The sequence below is a fragment of the Neomonachus schauinslandi genome, chromosome 7, assembly GCF_002201575.2.
Source record: "Neomonachus schauinslandi chromosome 7, ASM220157v2, whole genome shotgun sequence".
NCBI classification, from domain to species: domain Eukaryota; kingdom Metazoa; phylum Chordata; class Mammalia; order Carnivora; family Phocidae; genus Neomonachus; species Neomonachus schauinslandi.
The window spans coordinates 116887858-116912355 of NC_058409.1; the positions used below are offsets into that span (position 1 = coordinate 116887858).

Below are 24498 nucleotides of genomic sequence, written 5' to 3' on the forward strand. Positions count from 1 at the left end.
ATCTGAGCATCACTGGGGGCCAAAGAGAAGAGCTCCTGGGCAGCTGTGTGGACGCCACGCGGACCACTGTGAAGACTCGCACCACCAGCCTGATGCTCGGCTGATGCTCAGCTACCCTGCCTGGGCAGCTGTTTCCTGTTCCAAAGGCTTCAGAGTGAATCTGATGACAGGTATGGCCTACTTACTACAGACTTGCTAGGCTAGATGTTTAGATGAATCTAAGAGCCCCTAAAGGATGCTACAATTATAATTCTGTGATATCAGAGGAATCCTTTCTTTAAAGGAAATTACCATCGAAAGGAAGAAGAATGGCCCTGCCCTGCTTGAAATGGGAGCAGCCCCAAGGCCTAACAAGCTTGCTGGGCCCCTCACTTCTAGACCCACCCTCACCCCCTCGGGGAGCCCAAGCCACCGCAACCACCACCTCAAGAGGCCAAGCCATACAATTTGTAAACAAAGACTTTGGAAACGTCATTGAAAGCAGTTGCAGAGTTGAATAAGCCCATGAAAACCTAAAATGAGGGGAAACAAGAGAGGACCAAACCTGAGATTGCATTAGTCACAGACATCAGTGGTGAGTGGAGAGCAGGGGTCACTCCCCAGACGGTGTGGTAGCCCACGATGCCGGCCAAGCCAAAAGTGGTCACCATCTGGGAAAAGGCTAAATTGGGTGCCGCAATGCCCAAACCCAGCATCCCAGTGAGACCTACAGAAAGAGAAGAGTATGAGCTGACCTCCAATTATCTCAAGATTAAAAGCACGCACACCCACACACAAACATGTGAAACAGTCAATGCTTTTAAATTCTGCACCCGATATGGAGTTTGCCAATAATGAGATTTTTTACACATTTCATGATGGGGGCCAGGGGAGGTTAAAGGTATTATGAACAAAACTCAACTTCCTGACCACCATCTCCCAAAATAAAATAAGCTGTAAAGATCTAGTAAAATTTATGAGTCACCTTGATAACAATTTCCCCATTGTCCTCTTCCCTGTTTTGACTTTCACTGATGATGCCACATGTGTTTATACAAGTGCTTTTGTTCCAGAATTACAGACCTACACAGGATCTACCAAAGCATTTTCTACTTGGGCAAGACACGACCTTTACAAGACAGGACTTTTTTGAAGCCAATTTCATGTCACTCAGCTTTGGCTGAGGAAGAGGGATTTTAAAAGAGTAGGAAGGATTTCATTCACTCCAGCACCTCCCCAAAACATATGGCCTCCACCTCCCACCCCCCCCGCCCCCCGGGACAGAGGTTTTGCAATTGCTCCTGAAGCTGGACTGGACTGCTGGCCAGGGCAGTCAGCTCCAGCCTCAACACCAAGTCAGCAAACAGGATTTTACAAAGAAAAGGAAAAAAAAAAAACAAATTAAATTAAGAATGTGCAGAAGACAAACAGTCAGCTATGAACATACATCTTTAATTATTGCCTTCCCTAATAGCAAACATGTGGATGGCTGTTCTGCAACAGAAGGAAGGGTTACCTAGTGGTCAGTAAAAACAGAATGTGAATGGGGGACCAGGGAGCTGGAATTCAACTTTCTTGAGTAAGGTACTTTTTTTCCCCCGTGTTATGAAGTATTTCTTTATAAGTGGCACAGCTAGAACATCTAGGAGTTGACATTAATTTTACTTTAGATCATGTAATAAGACTGCAGTTTTAATTTATATTTCCCTACCCAAATATAAAATGCCCAGGGTTCCAATACATGGCCTGTTAACCATCTGGAGGGAGAGTAGACAGAATATTGTTTTGTGTTCTAGTTAAACATCAGAGAAGCTGTATAGAGTTGTGGTTAAAAATATGTTTTCATAAGCCAGATTGCCTCGTTCAAACTGTGGGTCTACTGCTTGCTAGCTGTGAGATTTCAGGCAAGTTACTTAACTTCTCTGTGCTATATTATCATCATCTATAAAATTACTAACCCTCTCTGTCCTCACCTGGAGAAAGAAAATAATAATATGCCCACCTCACTGAGGTCTTATAAAGAGTAAATAGGTTAAGGCATATGAAGTGTTTAGTGCAATGCCTAGCATTCATTAAATGACCACATTAATCAAGCAGCACTAAATTATCATAATCTGGAGTCCATTCTTTTGTTGGGCATCTAAGATAGAAATCACCTATCTAAAGGGTTTTTTTAATCAACTCTTTAGTAAACTAATGTCTTTTCTATAGTATATTTAATAATGTCAACTATGCTATTTCTATACTCTTTGTAACAAAGGAAAGAGAAAGGCAGAGAAAAAAAGAAAAGGAAAAGAAAGCAAATCATATTCTTTGGAGAATGCTATTCAAATGGATTCCTAACACACATAAAAGAAAAATGCTTGTTTTTATTATAAAGGAGGAAGTTTAAGGTAAAGAAAAACAAATATAAGGACATTCTTTTACTCCCTAAAATATGCTAATGTCGTATCTATTAAAATGCAATAAACCTTCACTTAACAAATGAGAGAGAAACCTAGAAAAATAAACCATCATACATGCCGCACTGTATTTCCTCACGAATCGCAAAGAGAAATGGAAATTTACAATCCTTCCAAGAATCCTCTCCAGGTACAATATAATAATCTGGTTTCTTTTTTTTTTTTTAACAAGTAAGTGCAAGTAGGGACACTGCCCCATTTATTCACCATGTTCACAACTAGAGGCTTTAAGTCATTTTGCTGAGACTCGCTCTTTATTCAAGGAGAGTTACATATTTCTCTTTCAAACATCTGGGCTCGCATGGGAATTTGGAGAATGCTGAGGCTACAAGAATTGTGTGTCTGGTGCTGGTCCTTAATTCTTTATAGTTTGCTTTTGTTTTGTTTTTGCTTTGGCTCCAAGTAGATCTAAATATTTTTAATTCATTCGATGAGAGAGAAACCAATTTAAAACCAAATGTCCCTATTTCAGACTCTTAACAATTCATAACCAGAATGAATATTTACCATTATTTTACAGTGACTGCTTAATGTTTTCATAAAGGCGAACTAAAAAGCAAAGAATTTGTGTTAAACTGTAAAGAAATGAAAACTTAAAAACTGAATTTTTTTTACTAGGTGAAGAACTTAGGATGTTAGACGAACGGTCAAGGGCCATACCTGTCTCCTACTGTTTATTCTTCAACACAAACATGTGGTTCCCCAGTCTTACACAACGTGCAGATGATCACAACTGATGTTTTATAACTCGTAAAGATAAATAAATAACCATATTTACAGGCACTTAACACCAACACAATCTGACACAGATCACTACTCGATACATTTGATGTAAGATAAAACTCCTAACAGCTATATTTTAAATGTTTTCTATGAAAGAAAAGCATTAACAGCCCGTCTATGCTTTCACACACATTCATTCCAGTATCTAGCGAGCACCTGCATCTCTGGGGTCAGCCATCAATGCAGTCTCCAAGGCCACAGAGGTGAGGCTAGTAACACATTTACGAAAACTTGCTTCTAACAGGCCCACTTCCTCATGGAATCCAAAGGAGGACAACAGGATCTCATTCACTAATTTTGACAATTAATGCATTTCTTACAAAATCCAAACAATCAGGACTCAACCCTCATGAATGGGATCCTCACCTGCTGTATATGCAGAAGCCGTAGTCATCGTCTTCCTGAAGGGGGTGACGGTAGCTGCTTTCTCAGCTTCCAGCTCAGCCACTGTCTTCGGTTTTACTGGGGCACCTTGAGGAATATTTTTCGGGGTGGGAGCAGGGAAAATCACGTCGCCATCCTAATAGAAATTAGAAAAATAGAAATTTTTTTAACAGTCAATCCAGCATTTCAAAAACACAGAAGCTACGTAGTGACTCTCCTGGGGGGGGAGATTTGTTTATTTTTTTAAAGATTTTATTTATTTATTTGACAGAGAGAGAGAGACACAGCGAGAGAGGGAACACAAGCAGGGGGAGTGGGAGAGGGAGAAGCAGGCTTCCCGAGGAGCGGGGAGCCCGATGCGGGGCTTGATCGCAGGACCCCGGGATCATGACCTGAGCCGAAGGCAGACACTTAACGACTGAGCCACCCAGGCGCCCCCAACCCATAAACAGAAATCCTAAAACACATTTCTAATGAAAACTCAGAAAGGAACAGGTCTCTTTACTTACCTTCATCACTACAGTTCCTCTAATGACATGACCCATTGTACCAAAGTCAAAGTCGTCTTTCACTTCAAAATAAAAATTATCTTTGTCAGGGCTGATGGCCTTCAGGAGCTTGGTGATGTTGTTGGAATATAAGGTGCTGGCCTGCGTGGCCATTCGGCTGGGAAGGTCTGTGTAGCCTATGTGAGTAACTCCCTACATGAACAAAAATACAATCAGAAAGGTCTAATTCTATCTGTTCACATTCCTTCTAGGACACTCCTCAGTCATAGTCAAGGCTAAGCTGTGAAATTACATACCTTTATAAATATATACACATCTCACAAACAAATACAGATTTCAAAAAGAGCTTTCGATGTGCCTGTTTTTAATTTTAAAAATTTTCAGGCCTCAGATTCTCTGAATACCTTAAAGGAATAAACACTTCCTTCAAATCACTAAAGACATGGGAGACGGTTCGTAGATAGAAGAAGCTGTTTGGTATACCTTATGGACATAAAGTTCTCCCGGCTTAGTGGTTTCAAAGTTTCCGCCAGCCTCAGCAGCTAAATCCACAACAACTGAGCCTTCCTTCATTGACTCAATCATCTCTTTACTAAATAAAACTGGAGCTTTTTTACCTGATAAAATCAAAGAGAACAGTACAAATTATATTATACTTTTTAACTTTATTTCCTAATTATTACAGTAGTCTGTGGACACTCAAAAATGTAACATCTGAAATATTAACTCTTTCAAGATACCCCGAAAGTCCATCACGCAGTTGAAACTGGTCATCCTCCCAGGAAGAAATATGGTAAGTATGAACTGCAAAGCCAATATGCAGAGGGATCTTGCCGTTCGCTTACTTAGTACTGCTCTTCCAAACTGGTTTACATCCAGGACCACTCATGAAGACATAAACATTTTGCCTGTTTCTTTTTGAATGCATAATAGTAAGCTATTAAGAAAACTATGTGCACCTGAATTGGACAATTCATAAGGATCACAAATGCAAGGGAATAGTCAATAGCAATTTATGAATTACAAACTGGAATACTTCCAAACATCTTAACAAACTTCACCAGATTTTCCCACATATATTAATCTACCTTCATTTATCACAGGATAACTTCAAGGAGAGAAAGGGAAATGCCACGAAATGAAAACAATAGGAAATCCCAGTTTGGGGCTGGGATTGGGAATCATGCATACACTTTTATTCCCCCCCTCAACACTGTTTATTCTGCCTCTGATGAGTCAAGCCCTACACCTGGTGCTCAGAATATACTGGGAGATAAACAGAAAAGATCCCTGTTCTTATGGAACACTCTAGTCACGAGATAGTTGAGATAGTTCCCATTTTAAATTCATTCACTAATTCTTACATAAGATAAAGCACCAAACACAAGGATCTCTCAAGCTAACCTATATTAGTTAGTTCAACAGGGCCCACATTGTCAGAATATCACCGTGTTCAAGTTTCATAGAACAATATATACCTAAGCCAAAAGACAAAGGAAATAAACTTGTGAGATTGGTAGTAGGAAAGCAGAGAGTAAATAGCCTAAGTATCTTTATCTCCTCTTTTAGAAAGTTTTCAACTCTGTCTTTACAGAATGTTAGTAAAAACACTATCGACTTTATAAAGGGAAATTAATATAAAATAAAATTTGCATTCTAATAATCTGTTTTTCAATCTACTTGATTGGAATACATGTGATTCAAAAGAGAAAAATGAAGATCTGTAGCACATATGGGGGAAAAAAAAGTTGTAAAGATACAAATGGGTATTTATATAGTACCTCCCTCTTCCTCGAAGCCAACTTTATACTTCCGAGATAAAGTCCAAATCCCCCCTCCTATTACTGAAGGCCTTCCTGACTGGGTATAAGCACTCTTTCTCCCATTCTCTCTCATTACTACCCCCACTAGACCTTCTGCTCCCACAACGCAGGGCTAACTGCCACGTGGTTTGTTGGATAATCTTTGGAGTCTCCATGAAAGAGCAAGAATGAGGAGATATTTTCCCCCAAAGACAACACTCTGAAGTCCTGGTGGTTTCATCACTTCTCAAAATTCTCTGGAAATATTCCTTTCCTCTACTCGCCCCACTACAGTCCAACAAAACCATCTTGAATGTTTAAATTTTACTCAAACATGAGAATTTGGGGATGCAAACAACATACATCTGAGGACTCTCGCCCCCCCCAAAAAAGGTCACGCTGCTGAGCTCTGCAGTAATTTACAGCTATGGATCATATGGTCGCATCCATGTAAACTGGCAAATTTAAAGTGCTAATGTGTACTTTCTAGGTGGTTATGATCATCCCCCTTCCTCTTCTCTAGTCCACAGCCTCTTCTCCATTAACCAGCCTCTTCTCCATTAACCAGCCTCTTGCTTGCTACAGCTTTTCCTCACACCTTACTTGTTCTCTCCAGTCCCAGGCTGATATGCCTTAAACTGCATTCTGGATCCAGGTCCACCCCCTTTGACTTCTAACTGCACCAACTTTACCGCCATCAACTTCACAAATTTGATTTGGCTTCTAATAATTCCTCCTGCCCTAAAAGTTCTGGATTCCTTCTTTCTTCTGACCCAGTGAGAGCTAAAGGATCAGTTCCTGGACTATAACCCCACTGACTTTATAAGACCTCCTGTGGCCAAAACCATTTAAGCTCCCTAGAAAACACCAGATATACTACCGATTTGTCTTTGATTTTACTCACTCGACCTTCGCAAAACAATTAGGCGATAGCTGACACAACTTTAAATGCACAGACCACACACACACATAAACACACTTGCATCTTAACAAAGATAATAGGTGTTCTGTCCATACTGTCTGTCTGAAATTTAATCACTTTTGAAAGGGTAGGCTATTCTTTCACACAAAGTAATTTATCTAGTCAAGTAACTAGAGGGTGAGTTAAAATTTATTTAAGGAGGGATATTTAGAATACATGAAACTATTATAAGTAAAATGCACACAATGACATAGTATGTATAGACTGCTGCCATAAGGTAAATAAAAATTTTATATACACATACATGAATGTTTCATATATATTCATATACATACATAAAATACTATACCATATAGTTTTTAGTAAATTCTACATTGTGTAACGTTTAGCCATAGCAGGATATCTTTGAGTGGTAAGAATATTTTCTTCTTTGTGCTTTTCTTTATCTCCTAAATTTTCTATAAGAGCTAGTTTTAATTTTATAATTTAAAAAAATCAATAAAGGCTACAGGGAATATGATGATGAATATAACAGTGCAGCTGGCTTTAAGCATTCACATGTGGATTAATTTTTTGAAAATTCTAAAAGTGCAGAAACAAAAATTGAAAACAGAAGGGAAAAAATAGAGCCAAAAGAGGAGCAGGATAGTACATAAAAGTTCCAAATGAGCAAATCCTCAAAAGAATAGTTCAAGAGGAGGAAAGACTAAGAAGGCAATTTCAAAATACTATCTTACCCTGATGGCCTACTAGGGTAAAAATGTAATATATGATAAATGTGGCATCACAAAATGGAAGGAACAAAAGGAATAAGATGATCAGTTAGGTATCGGGGGGAAAAAATCTACCCAAACCTAATATCAGACTTCAAACTAAACTCTAAATTCTATAGATCAGAATGAATTATAAAAGAGAATCAGCCTTCGGGACACCTGGCTGGCTCAATCGGAAGAGCATGCAACTCTTGATCTTGGGGTCATGAGCTCAAGCTCCACGTAGAGATTACTTAAAATAAATAAAATTTTTAAAAAGAGGGAGAGAATCAACCCATAAAGAAAAAGAAAAAAGGAAAACCTTGGTGAATATCTCTCTAGTCTTTGAATTAAAAAGTATTTCTTAAATTTAAAGCAATGGGGAAAATGAGAAAAACATCAATGGATTTAAATATGAAATACGTATATATTATAGTCCTCAAAAATCAACATGACAAAAAATTAATAAAAAGCCCACAAAAATTTAAATAAAGATGAAACACTAAGATCCTAACACATGAAAAACAAATACAAATGGTTAATTCTAAAAGAAATGGTAACAACCAAATTAAAAAAAAAAAGTTCATCCTCATATGAATCAAAGTTACAAGAAGTGAGATACTTTTTTTTGTCTCTCAAAATGAAAGGTCAAAAAATCATAATAATGGGGGCATCCGGCTGGCTCACTCAGTAGAGCATGGGACTCATGATCTTGGGGTTATAAATTCAAGCCCCACATTGGATGTAGAAATGACCTAAAAATAAAATATTTTAAAAATCATAATAATGTTGAAATGAAACAATTAGCTGGATGATCTATTAATGAGATTATGAACTATGCAGAAGTTTCAGGAAAGCATAATTTACCAACATGTAGCAACTGGCCAAAAATGTTGATATCCACTTGCCCAGTAATTCTACTTCTAAGAATTGATTAATCCTGGGGAAATAAATGAAGACACACACACTGGAATAACACAGAAAAAAGGTTAGAGCATTATTTTTAATGGACAAAAAGCGGAATTAAGTGAAAAGCCCAACTTTGGGGGAACCATTAAATAAAATGTGGTACATTAAAACAAGAAAATTCTACAAAACCATTAAAACATATATACAAAGATTTCTTAAAGACTCATCATGTTACATGAAGGAGAAAACTTATGATATAGTATTAAATGGGAAAAATGAGAAGGATATTATATCTTGATCCAACATGATAAAAATGCATTGAAAAAGGCTAAAATGTTAATAGTATTTTTCACTGAGTAGAGAGATCACAGATGATCTTTATTTTCTACTTTGTACTTTACTGCATTTCCAAAAGTCACATACTATTTTTATAAAAATAATAATAATAATAAAGTACTCCTGCATAATCACAACCAGTTTCTTCTCTAGGTTGAAGACATAAATTAAGAGTTGTACTAGAAGAGGGGCACCTGGGTGGCTCAGCCAGTTAAAGCATCTGACTCTTTTTTTTAAAAAAAAGATTTTATTGATTTAGTTAGAGGGAGAGAGAGACAGAATGAGAGGGGAGAGGGTCAGAGGGAGAAGTAGCCTCCCCACTGAGCAGGGAATCTGACGTGGGACTCCATCCCAGGACTCTGGGATCGTGACCTGAGCCGAAGGCAGTCGCTTAACCAACTGAGCCACCCAAGCGCCCTAAAGCATCTGACTCTTGGTTTCAGCTCAGGTCATGATCTCAGGGTTGTGGAATCGAGCCCTGAGTCCGGCTCCACACTCAGCATGGAGTTTGCTTGTCCCTCTCCCTCTGCTCCTCCTCCGCCACTCACGCACTCGTGTGCTCGCTCTCTCTCTCAAATAAATAAATAAAAGCTTTAAAAAAAAAAGTACTAGAAGAATTAAAACAACTTAAAAATGCCATTAGACCAATCTATTTTCTTATCAATTAAAAATTGCTGCAGCAAATGAAGCTACTCATTAGGACAGCCTTTCAAAGTGCTTCTAAAACACTTACAGAATGAGATAGAGACCTAACTAAGGGATGGACAGCAAACAGGAAGATTTTTACAACATAAAACAAAGAGAAGAATATATCCAATGTTTAATTCAAATCCTTCAAATATAAAGAGATGTCCCATATACCCCAGAGACAGTCTGGTATAGATTCTAGATATAAGAATAAAAGATCAAATGATCTTATCAGGTGTTTCAAGACATAACTGTAGAAGAAGTCAGAAGAGTTAATTAAAGGGGTGCCTAGGTGGCTCAATCGGTTAAACAGGGTCCTGAGATCGAGCCCCACATCCAGCTCCCCACTCAGAGGGGAGTCTGCTTCTCCCTCTCCCTGTCCTCCACACTCCCCTCACCCTACTCGTGCTCTCTCTCGCTTGCTCTTTCTCTCAAGTAAATAAATAAAATCTTAAAAAAAAAAAAAAAGAAGAGTTCATTTTAAAAGGCAGATAAGTTTTTGTTTGTTTTTTTAAAAAGCAGGCACCACTGGGCTTTCCCCTTTGACTGCTCATTTCTGTTAATTTTGTAATTTTTTTTTTTAAGATTTTATTTATTTATTTGAGACAGAGAGAATGAGAGAGAGAGAGCACATGAGAGGGGGGAGGGTCAGAGGGAGAAGCAGGCTCCCTGCCGAGCAGGGAGCCCGATGCGGGACTCGATCCAGGGACTCCAGGATCATGACCTGAGCCGAAGGCAGTCGCTTAACCAACTGAGCCACCCAGGCGCCCCTAATTTTTTAATTTTATCTGTAAAACATGAGGTATGTAAAAAGACCAAAATTGTTACATTTCCTCAAACCACCTCCCCCCCCAAAACAACTATGACAACAGAAAATACGATAGAATAAAATCAACAAGGAGATAAATTTTTTTTTATGTATTTCCTGGCACAGTGCAAACTGTGGGTAAGAGATCTGGCATGCTGTCCAACTTCATGAAATATTTCTTGGTTCCTTCTTGTTCTTGGACATTACATTCCCTGGTAAGATTATTCTGCTCCCTCCCAGTTGGGGATGTTTATTTCCATATTTTAGCCAAGACAATGGTAGGACACCGTGTAGTCACAGTCATCATTCAAATATTTATTCATTCACTCAACTAATATTTAGTGCCTACCATATGCAAGCTGGATAGGGAAGGAAAATTTTCCCTATAGCTCTGAAGACTAATATTTTAGGACTGAAAGAAGCTACATTCAAAGGTTAATGAACATTTTTATTATCCAAAATAGCTGAGGTATTTAAAGCAGTCATCTAAAAATTTTCAATTTCCTAATTGGTTGGTCATTATTTAGGATGAGTAGGGATGGCATAGATTACGGTAGGTATCCTTGAATCTCTGTGTGCATCAGGAATTGACTGTAGGCTGAAAAAATGCCTCACCTGTGCATCATTTCTAGATGTACAGATGTATGGCTGTGATCCATACAAATTCACTCTTAAATATGATTGAATTCATACTCATGTACTTCCTCATTAAGTGAATGCTAAGATGAAGTTTTAAAAGTATTAAAGTTAGAAACTGGTAGAGGCGCTTGGGTGGCTGAATCAGTTAAGCGTCCGACTCTTTGATTTCAGCTTGGGTCATGATCTCAGGGTTGTGAGATTGAGACCCGCATCCAGCTCCATGCTCAGGGAGGAATCTGCTTGAGATTTTCTCTCTCCCTCTTCCTCTGCCCCTCCCCTTCATGCTCGTTCTCTCTCTCCCCCCAAAACAAATAAATCTTTAAAAAAAGAAAAGAAATTTCTAGAAAAATTACTCATTTCTAAAAACAGCTTTAGGGGCACCTGGCTGCCTCAGTTGGAAGAGCATGTGAGTCCGACTCTTGATCTCAGAGTCATGAGTTCAAGCCCCACATTGGGTGTAGAGATTACTTAAAAAGAAAAAGAAAAAAAAAATAGCTTTAACAACTATGGCTATATAGCAAAAGAATATATCATTGGCCTCTCTGCAAGACTAAATTCAAAAAGAGTTATTTAGCTTAAACTAAACACCAATGGGTAGAGATGCACCAGAAAGTTTTACAATACATTATACCTCATTGAATGAATCAGGCCTAATATGATCATCTGAAATAAATAAATTCTCAGACTCTACCTTACTGGGAAAAGAATCAAGCCCTCACAGACAACTTTAATCACACTAAACAAATAAACAAAAAAATTAAGAGGAAACCACTAAAAATATTAAGAACAAGACACCAAGGGGTGCCTGGGTGGCTCAGTCCGTTAAGCGTCTGCCTTCAGCTCTGATCATAATCCCTGCTCAGCAGGGAGTCTGCTTCTCCCTCTCCCTCTGCACCCACCTCCACCTGTGCTCTCTCCCGCTCTCTCACTCTCTCTCAAAAAAATAAATAAAATCTTAAAAAAAAAAAAAAAAAACAAGACATCAAGATGAAATGGATTTACCACAAAATTTTATAATGATTCTAAAGAACATTTAGCATTATTTACTGGAATTATTCAATAGCATATAATTGGATGGAGAAATTCCTAACTTCCTGGCCTGTAAGGCATCAAATTAGACAAGCTCAAGAAAAATCTTCTGCTTTAACAAGATCATAGTATATTTAACAGTATAGTAGCAAAGAGATTAAAAATACAAATTACAGAATATATTTATCCAAACCAAAATAGATTTTCATGGACAAGCACTAACAAGACAAGGAGAATTTTTAACGTAATGCAATACTATACATTTACTCAATGGAAAATACAGCATGTAAAGACATTATGAACTATAGCATTTATACATAAAGAAATGTCATTATTAAGAGAACACAATTTTGCACTGAACAGCACCCACTTCGTTCGTTCTCTTGTCACTACTCTGATTTCCATTTTCTCCACACAGTCCAGGAACTTCAGGAAAATGACCTCAGAAACCACTCCAGATGCAAGCATGGCTGGCCTAAAGATCATCTCATCACCTTATTAGTGACCGGTTCAGAAATCCAGATGTAAGCCAAGGGGCATCTCATTGCCCTGCCTCCATGAAAATTGGCTCAGGGATGGGCACTAACCCAATGGAGGCCAATAAGAACAAGGGAAAGTTTGCTCAGGGCTTCTGAAAAAGAAGTTTCCTTGCTCTTCAAGAGGGAACCATTGGAACTGACCTGTTGTTTTTTTTTTTTTTTTTTTAAAGATTTTATTTATTTATTTGAGACAGAGAGAATGAGATACAGAGAGCATGAGAGGGAGGAGGGTCAGAGGGAGAAGCAGACTCCCTGCCGAGCAGGGAGCCCGATGCGGGACTCGATCCAGGGACTCCAGGATCATGACCTGAGCCGAAGGCAGTCGCTTAACCAACTGAGCCACCCAGGCGCCCTGGAACTGACCTGTTTTATCCTCTGGATGTTGTGTTGGGCACACCAGAGGCCCCAAAGTGCCACTGACCTCTAGCACTGATGAGGCCAACTCACAGAGTAGGGCAAGGTAAGAGAATAGAGGAGCACAGCCAGAGCCCCCTGATGTCAGCACACCTACCCACACTTAGGACTGGACTTCCTTCAGATACATAACCCAAGTTATCTCCTTTCTTAAGGCAGAATGTGCTGGAATTTCTGCTGCTGGCAGCCAAAGTCATCCTAATTGATTTATACATCAAAGGCTCTTTCGGAATTTCAAAATCACAGATGGGAATAAAGCATTGGGTCTTAAGCTATAAAAATGCTACAGAGAAGGACAAAAAGTTTTTTTTATACATATATGTATACCTATGAGAAAAACAGGTAATTGATTATGTAATAGACAGGAAATGGTAAGAAACTGCTGAATATTTGCTCCACTGACCTATCATCTACTGGGTCTGTGATTTAGCCAGCCTTATGGTGCATGGAGAAACATACTGATTCAATCCCTCCATCTATGTTATCACTGGCTAAGCTTTACAAAGCTACATTCACGAACAGAGATTCTGACCCAAACTTAAAGAGTCAAGCAGAGTACTTTATATGTGAGTTCTATCCATGAAACTAGAGAAAAATTTTCTCTGCACAATTATTTGTATAAGAAACCAGAGAGAAAGGCCAGCAAAACCTTGGCTTTTACAAATTGAATACTGTGAGATATTTCTAAATGTAATACTTACGAAATATGATTAGTCAACAGCATATTTTAGCAAATTAGAGAAATCCCTAAAGATCTGTTTAAAGAAAAAAACTAAAAACAAGCTTTTACCTAATTATCAAAGGACACATTTATAAAAAGTTTTAAGGATTATCTTAATAATTCACCTCTCATAGCTGCAAAATTCTGTATAAATAAAAATCAAAATTAGTCAAGATTTTACCATGGCTCCATAAGCAATGGGAATTCTTAAAAAAACAAAACAGTCTACCATATTTAAATAGTAACACAAATGTACAATATTCTTTTTTTTAAAGATTTTATTTATTTATTTGTCAGAGATAGAGAGCACAAGCAGGGGGGAGTGGCAGGCAGAGGGAGAAGCAGGCTCCCCACTGAGCAAGGAGCCCAATGTGGGACTCGATCCCAGGACCCTGGGATCATGACCTGAGCCAAAGGCAGAAACTTAACCGACTGCTACACAAGTGTCCCAGAAACATATAATATTCTTATATAAATTATAACATTCTTTGTGTTCCCTCCAACACATTTAGATGTACCTTTGCTACCAAAATGCCTTAAAAATTGAAGCAGTAAATATTTTTTTTTGCTTTTAAAATTTTTTATTATGTTAATCACCATACATTACATCATTAGTTTTTGATGTAGTGTTCCATGACTCATTGTTTGTGCATAACACCCAGTGCTCCATGCAGAACGTGCCCTCGGGCACCTGGGTGGCTCAGATGGTTAAGCGTCTGCCCTCGGCTCAGGTCATGATCCCAGGGTCCTGGGATCGAGTCCCACATCGGGCTCCCGGCTCAGCGGGGAGCCTGCTTCTCCCTCTGACCCTCTCCCCTCTCATGCTGTTTCTCTCTCGCTCGCTCTCTAAAAAATAAATAAAATCTTTAAAAAAAAAAAAAAAAGAACGTGCCCTCTTTAATACCCATCACCAGGCTAACCCATCCTCCCACCCCCATCCCCTCTAGAACCCTCAGTTTGTTTTTGAGTCCATCGTCTCTCATGTTGAAGCAGTGAATATTTATTACACATTCTGATTTTACTAGTTTTATAAAATAATTAAAAGATTATTTTTAAAAATAGAAATAATACTGTTTATTTCCCAGGTTACTCAACTTAGGTCAGAATGAGATTAATTGACAAAAGAGGCTTAATGAAATGCATATCTTCAGAAAATTCAGTTTTTCAGGGACCGTCTTATACATTCCATACAGTTCTTGAGAAGGTCTTGACAAGTAATGTCAGATGGAAAGCCAATGCTGATTTTCCAGGCGATGGCAAAATCTCTCCAGTTTGGTGTCATATGCATATGGCCTTTTTGCATATCGGGGAAAAGAGCCCCTCCCAATTCTCCAGAGTCATGTAGAATTATCACAAGCGTCCTTTATAGGGTATATTCTACAGACCTTATTCTTCCTATTAAAAAAGTCAAGGGCTTAGTTGGTTCAGTATCCGAATCTTGATTTCGGCTCTGGTCATGAGACTGAGCCCCAAGTTGGGCTCCACGCTCAGTGAGAGATCTGCTTGAGATTCTCATTCCCTCTCCCTCTACCCGTCCCCCAGCTCATGCACCCGAGCGCATGCTCGTTCTCTCTCTCTCAAATAAATAAATAAAATCTTAAAAAAATAATAATAAGACTAGGCATCACCAATGACAGAAAAGAGAATGATGCTAATGCTTTATATGTCAGGCCCTACACCGGATTTTTTTCTTCATCTATTCAATGAAACAGCTCTATGAGATAAAAATTTTACCCCATTTTCAGAGATGAGGAACCAGAGGTTCAGAGAGACCTATCAGCTAGCTATTAGGCAATGGAACTAGAATCTGAATCTACTCTACCTGGCTCTAAATCCAAGATCTGATCCCCAGTGAATAAATTAAACATAAGCAGATAAAATTACAAGGTGAGAAAAAGGAAAAGGCTATTAGCTGTTCACCAAAATCCATGTTTGTTTTGGGCTGAATTGTGTCCCCAGAAAATTCATATGTTGAAGCCTTAACCCCTAGTACCTTAAAATATGACCATATTTGGAGATATGGCTTTTAAGGAGGTGATTAAGTTAAAATGAGGCAATTAGGCTGGGCCCTAATCCAGTCTGATTGATAGACTTAAAATAAGAGAAAATGTGGATACAAAAAGAGACCAAGACCATGTGAGGACACAGCAAGAAGAGAACCATCTACAAGCCAAGGAGAGGACTCAGAAGAAACCAAACCTGCCTATACCTTGACCTGGGACCACCACCCTCCAGACTGTGAGAAAATAAACTTCTGTTGTTTAAGCTGGGATTTTGTTATGGCAGCCTTAGCAAACTAATCCAATGTTCTGTTATTCCTGGGCACAAGGCCAGGCAACAATTCCCAGCTTCCCTCACAAGTTTGGCCATGTGACTAAGTCTTAGCTAAAGAAATGTGAGCAGGAGTGGTATGTGCCATTTCTAGACATTCCATGCACATTCTTCTATGTCCCTATCCCTTCTGGCTGGCTAGAGGAGAGACCAGGCCTAGAGTGCCCTTCAGAGCCTCATAATGGTGACGGGAACATTGTCCTACCTGAATCCCCAGAGGACCACGTGAAGGAGAGTTGTCCATCAATGTGTCAACCACCAATTACTGTTAACTGAGCAAGAAGTACATTTCCATAATGTCTGAGCTTTTGCGTTGCTTTCTTAGAGCAGCTAGACCACCTCAACACTGAGGCACAAGAAAGTATGGGGAAAGCGGAAAGAAGGAAAATACAGAAATGCATGTGGTGGGCCGCACTAGCTGCAAGCAGTAACTCCATCCGTCCGGGGCTCTTCCCCAGAGATGGCCTCAGCCTCCCGATCCTTTTCAACTCAGGGACTGCCAGGGACAGGAACACAATGCTTCCAATCTTGCAACATACTTTTGGAGAAATAAGAGACCAAACCAGAATATAATTCTGTGCCATAAATTTTCCTAGCAGAACATTTGTTAAATCTGGCCCAATAACTCACTAAGTGTGCTCAAACACACTCTCAGAAGTCATGTCTGATAAATGGTAATGGAACACTCCCCCATCTTGGCATCTTCCTCCTGATGACAAGTTGCCCTGTTTGTGCTGAAAGCTACCAAGAGGTGTGTAGACAGCCTGTGGTTACCAACCCTTGATGTTGCCAACATTTAAGTGTTTCTCTCTGTCCTTCAAAAGTCTCATAACAAATGAAACTTTGTAGAAGTAATATTACAAAATTCCATACAGCCATATGATACATTTAAGGGAGGGGAGGATGACCGACGAATTAGATCAGTCAATAAAACACAATAAATAATTCAAAAAAAAAGTTAGAAATGACGGATCTATATAGTTCTGTACTGTAAGATCATCATGCTTACAGAGAAGGAAAACCAATCGTCTCTGAACAATAAACATTGACTTTAGGTAAAAACTCTGTTGAGGCATCAAAACAGTATTATCTTTGTGGGGTTTCACAAATGGAGAGTATATCACTGTATCAGTTATTCTCTTGCCTGAAAGAACAAGTTTGAACATTACTGTGAAAAAGTATTCTTGTGTGCCATATTTCTACTCTTTGGGATAGATAGATTTCAAAAAGACAAGTAATGTCAGATGGAGAGCCAATGCTGATTTTCCAGGCGATGGCAAAATCTCTCCAGTTTGGTGTCCTATGCATATGGCCTTTTTGCATATCGGGGAAAAGAGCCCCTCCCAATTCTCCAGAGTCATGTAGAATTATCACAAGGGTCCTTTATAGGGTATATTCTACAGACCTTATCTAGTAGATAAAAGTACTGTTACCATAATCTGGATTGTACCTAAAAAGAGGTCCAAGTATATATGGCCTAAAATATTATAATTTATAATCAAACAATGAATATCTTCCTTCCTGACTGATAGACACTTGCTAACTCCTGGACAGACCTGCTACTACTTCCTAATTCTATCTCCTGAGAGGCCTAGGTAACCACCTCAAATTGCAAACTTGGCAAGTATCCTGGTTCTGAAAATTTAAGAAAGCTAGGTTCCCAGTCTTTTTTTTTTTTTTAAAGATTTCATTTATTCATTTGACAGAGATAGACACAGCGAGAGGGGGAACACAAGCAGGGGGAGTGGGAGAGGGAGAAGCAGGCTTCCCGCGGAGCAGGAAGCCTGATGCGGGGCTCGATCCCAGCACCCTGGGATCGTGACCTGAGCCGAAGGCAGACGCTTAACGACTGAGCCACCCAGGCGCCCCACTAGGTTCCCAGTCTTAAGTTAGCCTCTGCAGTGTTCCTATCCAACAGAGTGTTCGCTCTCTCATTCCTTGGACAGCACTGGAAAAATAAGAGACTGTAACAACGAAGACCTAAGGAAGGCACCCAGAATTATATGATGTCCTATGGTACAGACCCACCATGATAGAAAAAAGCCCAACACTTGTGCTGCATGCCTAAGGAGACAGGACCACTACTGGGCAGTAAGACCGGGAACTAGGAATCCCAGGCACAGGCAGTGCCATGAATGCAGGAAGAAGAGTGTTTATGGCTGAGTAGGAGAAAGCAGAAACTATGGAGGAAATGGTAACTGAGTTAAGCAGGATTTCAAAAGGCAAGGAAGGGCAGGGATAGCATTCCAAAGAGAAGGAACTGTATGTGCAAAGGCCTGAAAGTCCTTGGCCTAGCTGAAAAGATAATAGCAGCCAGCATGACCGAAATCAGGCCCAGAGAGTAAGAAATCAGTTTAACATGAGCCCAAAGGCTAAATCAGAACTAGAAACTAAAAGGCAACCAGTACCTCACCAAGGAGCCTAAACTTTATAGCATGGCATGTGGGGATTGTGACCCAAGCCTAATCACTTTAGGTGACTCTATCCAATGACGCTGGGAACCCCAGCAGTCCAAGTCACTGCCATCATTGCTAAACAAAACCCCAGGCTCCCCAGGAGCTATGGTTCAACTACAAAATAAGGGCGAGACCTGAGTGGGGGAAGGGGTGGGGCAGGAAAGCTGGAGGAGCCTATGAGGCTTACAAGTTTGTAGTGAAGCAGTCATCAGGAAGGTTTTAAATGGAGAAGGTTGTTTCTGTCAGAGTAGATTTAGCATGTGCATCACAGTACTCCTGATTCTTCCTGGAATTTAGGTGAAATATGCCTAACACAGAGGCAGTGCTAAACCACTAGGTTTCCTCCTCACCCCACCCCACCCCTCCCTAACTTACCGATCCAATTTTCAACCTGATTCAGTCTGTTCCTGATTAAATACTCCAAGTTTATGTAAAGTCACCTTAAAAAGGTTCCAGAACAACAGAGATGCTGAAAAATCTTGAGTTTCAAAAAATTTAGGAGAAAAGATTATGAGCACAGCCTGAACATGACCAGAGGGCAGGACTGCCTTACTTTTTTAATAATAGCCCCAAAGGGCAAAGAGCCAGACAGGAAAGTTGGGGAGTCTTCCCATGTGTGTAGAGCACCACAAAACAGGACTGTCAGCCCTGTCCTGAAGCTACCTACATTAAGTGACACTCTAGTCTTTAGCCCTTCACCCACCCCAATCCAGGGAGTCCAGATGACAGCACAAGTATGTGGTACAAAATACCAGCAAAATAATTAGCAAGCTCCAGGAATATTTCATTCCACGTACAATCTACATAAATACAATGTTATTGTTCTTTTAAGCCCAAGGACTGAGTGCAGCTTGGAGGAACAAAAATTTGCCAACTCCATAAGATTGCTACCCAAAGCTAGCTAACTGCCCATGTCCCCCTCTTGGTGTCCTTATCCCCATCCGGTCTTCCGTGCAGCCTTCCCAGCACCTGTGTCCCAGCAAGTGAGCTTGGACGACTTCTGACATTTGATTTAATCCCCTTTGGAACCACTCAAGGAAAACTTGAGAAGAGCTTCTGTTCCAAGGAGCTCAACACACCACCAGGTGACGCAGGCAAAGGCTCAGGACATAAACCAGTCAAGGTACAATGCTGAGGACAGTTTTTCAAAGGGCATTTGTGCCTTTATAGAATCTTTTCATTTTTTTGTTTAAATGCTCACACTTTCAGGTCTCAGTCCCCCAGGGATATGTAAGATCTTTAGAAAGATCACCTTCTTCCTTATAATATTCTCATTAACTTCTCCTTTTTTTTTTTTTTTTTTGGTTTTCAGAAAAAAGTAATGGAAAGACCAGCCCTCTGAGTGCCTCCTCTGGGCCAGTCCACTGGTCAGGGACTTCCTCTAACTTGTACATGCTCTGAACAGATCACAGCTTCAGAAAAGACAGAAAACAGGAGAGGCTCGGTGGAATAGATTAACAAAATGTCTTTAACAAATCCTCTTTAAGACTATTACACAATTTGACCTTTTGACCTTTTACTAAAGTACACTTAGCATAAAGCCCTGATTTAGTTTATTTATTTATTTATTTATTTATTTGAGAGAGAGAGAATGAGAGACAGAGAGCATGAGAGGGAGGAGGGTCAGAGGGAGAAGCAGACTCCCTGCCGAGCAGGGAGCCCGATTCGGGACTCGATCCCGGGACTCCAGGATCATGACCTGAGCCGAAGGCAGTCGCTTAACCAACTGAGCCACCCAGGCGCCCCATAAAGCCCTGATTTAAAAAATAAGATATTATTGGGGGGAGTAGGCCCTAAAAGTCAGTATGTATTTTATATAAGAAGTCTTGAGCTGTACCACTTACTTTAGGCTTTTTCATCAAATAATAATTCTATATACTACGGCCAAATTATCCTATGTCCCATAAGAGCATGACCTGACTAAAACTAGCTTCCCCTCCAGATCATTTACTCCATGAGGAAATGTTTTAGCACCCTCTACTGGCCACTTGTTATATCTAGTCAGTTCATAACCTCTCCCCAAGGTGCAGCTAACTTCAGAAGTTGGTGGTGGCTCCAGCAAAGGCCACCCCATCTCTCCTTCAAACCCACCTGTGCAACAGCTGGGCCACAAACCACTGCCACGAAAGGAAAGGACAAAATCCTTAAGTGCTCTCCTGCCACTGCTTATTCATGAGTCCTATCAGAGCTGGCAGATGTCACCAACACCACGAGTCCCTGGCTTGCCTGATCCGCATCTACCTCCAGTAACCGACCCTGCCTCATTTCTACACTCACAGATTCTTCTATGGGCTAAGCCTATATCACCAGCCCATCCCGTCTGCTTCATCTCGCCAGCTCTGGTGGGATGTGGGTGTCTGGAGAAACCAGCTCACCTATCTGGTATCACCCAGGTAAAGAGAGGACAGAAAGAAGAGCTTGGGGGACATATTTTCCCCCAAGCTCATAGATGTGATGTCAATCAACTTCCTGCCCTTGCACGTAGATTATTCAGACAGGGGGTTGGGGGAAGATGCCAGAAGAGAACTTCTCCTCTCCCATGACCTCATGACAAAGCAACTTTTATTTTCCACTGTCCCCTAGAGAAAGCAAGGCTCCTTTAGTAGGATCTAACACAAGCAACCATTAACCCTGTAAGCTCTCATTATCTGACCCACTTCCTTTCAGAAAGGAAAATAGTAGAGTCAGCATGGTATTCACTATTCAATAACAGAAGGGAAGGGAGAAGAGGAGGGGTTAAGAATATAAAAGGTGGAGGGTTTCTTCACTCCCAAATCTTGCTAGATCAAGCTACTGTTTACTGATTAATAAGTGCTTACTGGTTTGGCATCAATCATCTATTGAGTGAAAAATCTTTTTAAAAGAGGATGTGGTAAAGGACTGAAAAGTAATTCCTGCCATCAAAGAGCTTGCAATTTGGTTGCAAAGACCAAACATGCTAAAGGAAATCATTAAAAAAGTGATAAAGTGTCATATCCTTTAGTAAAAAACATATACCGGAAATTCCACAAATACACACACACACACACACCAAGTCCCCTTCTCTTTCTCTCTCATGTATGGAAAAATGATTAAAATACTAATAATGGTCATCTCTGCGGCAATTGCAAGTCTGTACTTTTTTTCTTCATATTTTTCAGTACTGTTTGAGTGACCTACAATAAGAATGTAGTATCTTCACAAAGAGAACAGAAATAAATTAAAACCCAATTTATCAATGACACAAACAAAGGAAATTGCTTACGAATATAATATGGTATATAGAATATGATCTATGAACACAGTTACATAAAACTATATGGAAAAAAGACTGGAAGAAAATAGATCCTACTATTCAAGATCATTTTTATCTAGGGGCTACCGTGATTTTTGTCCTTTCTGCCTTTCATGTGCTTTCTTACTTTCTAGAAAATAAATCAATCTTTACTTAAAGAAATTCAAATGTTAAACAACTTTCACTCTCATTCTAAAATATCATTAGTCAAAGTGCTTTACTGATAAGCGTGGCTTAAGGACATACCTGGAATAAGTGCTGTGCTGATGAGGATATCCACCTCCTTGCACTGTTGAGCAAAGAGTTTCATTTCAGCTTCGATGAACTCTTTGGACATCTCTTTCGCATATCCTCCTTGTCCTTCACCAGATTCCTTCAAGTCCACCTCCAAGGGCTCAGCACCAAGAGACTTGAACTGCTCCAAAGCTGCAGCTCTGGTAATGATTGAAGAGAAAGCAGTGGTTATTTTAGGCCCTTAATAGAAATCAGGATCATCTTTTACATATACATTTTTGGGGGTTTGGGGGTTTTTTTTTAAGTTTTTATTTAAATTCCAGTTAGTTAACATACCGTGTAATATTAGTTTCAGATGTACAATATAGTGAAGCAACACTTCCATACAACACCTGGTGCTCATCACAGCAGGTGCACTCCTTAATCCCCAACATCTGTTTCACCCATTTCCCAACCCCCCACATCCCTTCTGGTAACCAATTCACTCTCTATAGTTAAAAGTCTGTTACTTGGTTTGCCTCTCTTTTTTTTTCCCTTTGCTTGTTTGTTTTGTTTCTTAAATTCCACATATGAGTGAAATCATATGGTATTTGTCTTTCTCTGACTTGTATCACTTAGCATTACACTCTCTAGCTCTATCCATGTCGTTGCAAATGGCAAGATTTCATGCTTTTTTATGGCTGAACAATATTCCATTGTATAAATATATACCACATCCATTCGTTTATCCATTCGTTAGTCAATGGGCACTTGGGTTGCTTCCATAATTTGGCTATTGTAGATAATGTTGCTATAAACACTGGGGTGCATGTATCCCTTTGATTTAGTATTTTTGAAAAAAAAAGAATTAGTATTTTTGTATTCTCTGGGTAAATACTTAGTAGTGCAATTGCTAGATTGTAGGGTAGTTCTATTTTCAACCTTTTGAGGAACCGCCATACTGCTCTCCAGAGTGGCTGCACCAGTTTGCATTCCCACCAACAGTGCAAGAGGGTTTCTCTTTTCTCCACATCTTCACCAACACCTATTGTTTCTTGTGTTGTTGATTTTAGCCCTTCTGACAGGGTGTGAGGTGATATCTCATTGTAGTTTTGATTTGCATTTCCCTCATGATCAGTGCTGTTGAGCATCTATCCATGTGTCTGTTGGCCATCTGTGTGTCTTCTTTGGAAAAATGTCTATTAATGTCTTCTGCCCATTTTTAATTGGATTGTTTGTTTTTGGGGTGTTGAGTTTTAAGAAGAGCAAACTGTATACATGCAAAACTGGAGATTTTCTTTTGATATCTCTGACTGGACCATTTCAGTTATTTCCAAAAGTATGTGCCACTTCTATGAAAATTTTTTTTCTGAAAGAATAATTATTATAGGGAATTCCAACTTCTACCTACTTCAGTTACAAAGGGAATTTCACTACTGATAACTCCAACAATCAATTCGTTTCTTGGGGCCCCACTATCAATGATGATGTGAATTCTGACCTACATTAAGACTTGACCTCAGGGGCGCCTGGGTGGCTCAGTTGTTAAGCATCTGCCTTTGGCTCAGGTCCTGATCTCAGGGTGCTGGGATCGAGCCCCGCATCGGGCTCCCTGCTCCGCAGGAAGCCTGCTTCTCCCTTTCCCACTCGCCCTGCTTGTGTTCCCTCTCTCGAGGTATCTCTGTCAAATTAATAAATAAAATCTTTAAAAAAAAAAAAAAAGACTTGACCTCATTCAAATCACTCAGGTTGAGGTTTTCATTTGTAAATGTTCTGACTTCTGGGGACTTCTCTCACGACTCTTAGAAGTATTTTAACAAAGTGATTTTTGTCCTGAGTCCTCATTAAATTGTGTTTGAAAAAAGCAACCTACAAAAGGTATAAAGAGCCAACAAATTTAAATTATGTAAAAATACATTCAGTTTGAAAAAAATAAACACTAGGGGTGCCTGGGTGGCTCAGGTCATGATCTCCAGGTCCTGGGATTGAGCTCACATCAGGCTCCCTGCTCAGCAGGAAGTCTGCTTCTCCCTCTGCTGCTCCCCCTGCTTGTGCTTTCTCTCTCTCTCTCTCAGTGAATAAATAAAAAATCTTACAAAAATAAATAAATAAACACTAGCCATGCACCGTGTACTGGTTGGAAAACCAGAGCCAACAAAGATCTCAGCTCTGTAGTGGATGGTGTGCTTAACTTGCCAACATCCATCTCACTACGTGAGTCCCAAACTTCCCTGATGACGATTACTTCAGGTGCTTGTTAAAACTTCAAATTCGCAGGCCCCTTCGCAGGGGCCAGCAGAGAGGCCAGAAGCTTATTTTAGGCAAGAGCGGCAGGTAATTCTGGCCATCAGGGAAGTTGGGGAAACTGTGGTCTTCTCCTACCAGTCCCAAGCATCCGTCACGGTCAGTTGACACAAAGGTTAGGACAGGATTGAGCAAGAGGTCCTCACCCTTTCTGCTGGCTTGAGCAAGGAAACTCCTGGCCCAGATTGCCTGCGGAGGCCAACTTGTGACTCAGGGGAATGAGCCAAAGCTGAAGACAACAGAAA

General features: G+C 39.9%; 1 protein-coding gene across 1 annotated transcript in view; it reads right to left on the bottom strand.

The window, feature by feature from the left end:
• NNT (nicotinamide nucleotide transhydrogenase) overlaps positions 1-24498 on the bottom strand; it is an 89828-nt gene that overhangs the window by 40889 nt on the left and 24441 nt on the right. Inside the window, exons 7-11 of the mRNA XM_044916925.1 lie at positions 21983-22170; positions 4601-4734; positions 4118-4309; positions 3591-3744; positions 545-706 (exon numbers count right to left, since the gene is read on the bottom strand). Of these exons, the coding sequence (XP_044772860.1) occupies positions 545-706; positions 3591-3744; positions 4118-4309; positions 4601-4734; positions 21983-22170 (830 nt within the window). The remainder of the gene's footprint in view (positions 1-544; positions 707-3590; positions 3745-4117; positions 4310-4600; positions 4735-21982; positions 22171-24498) is intronic.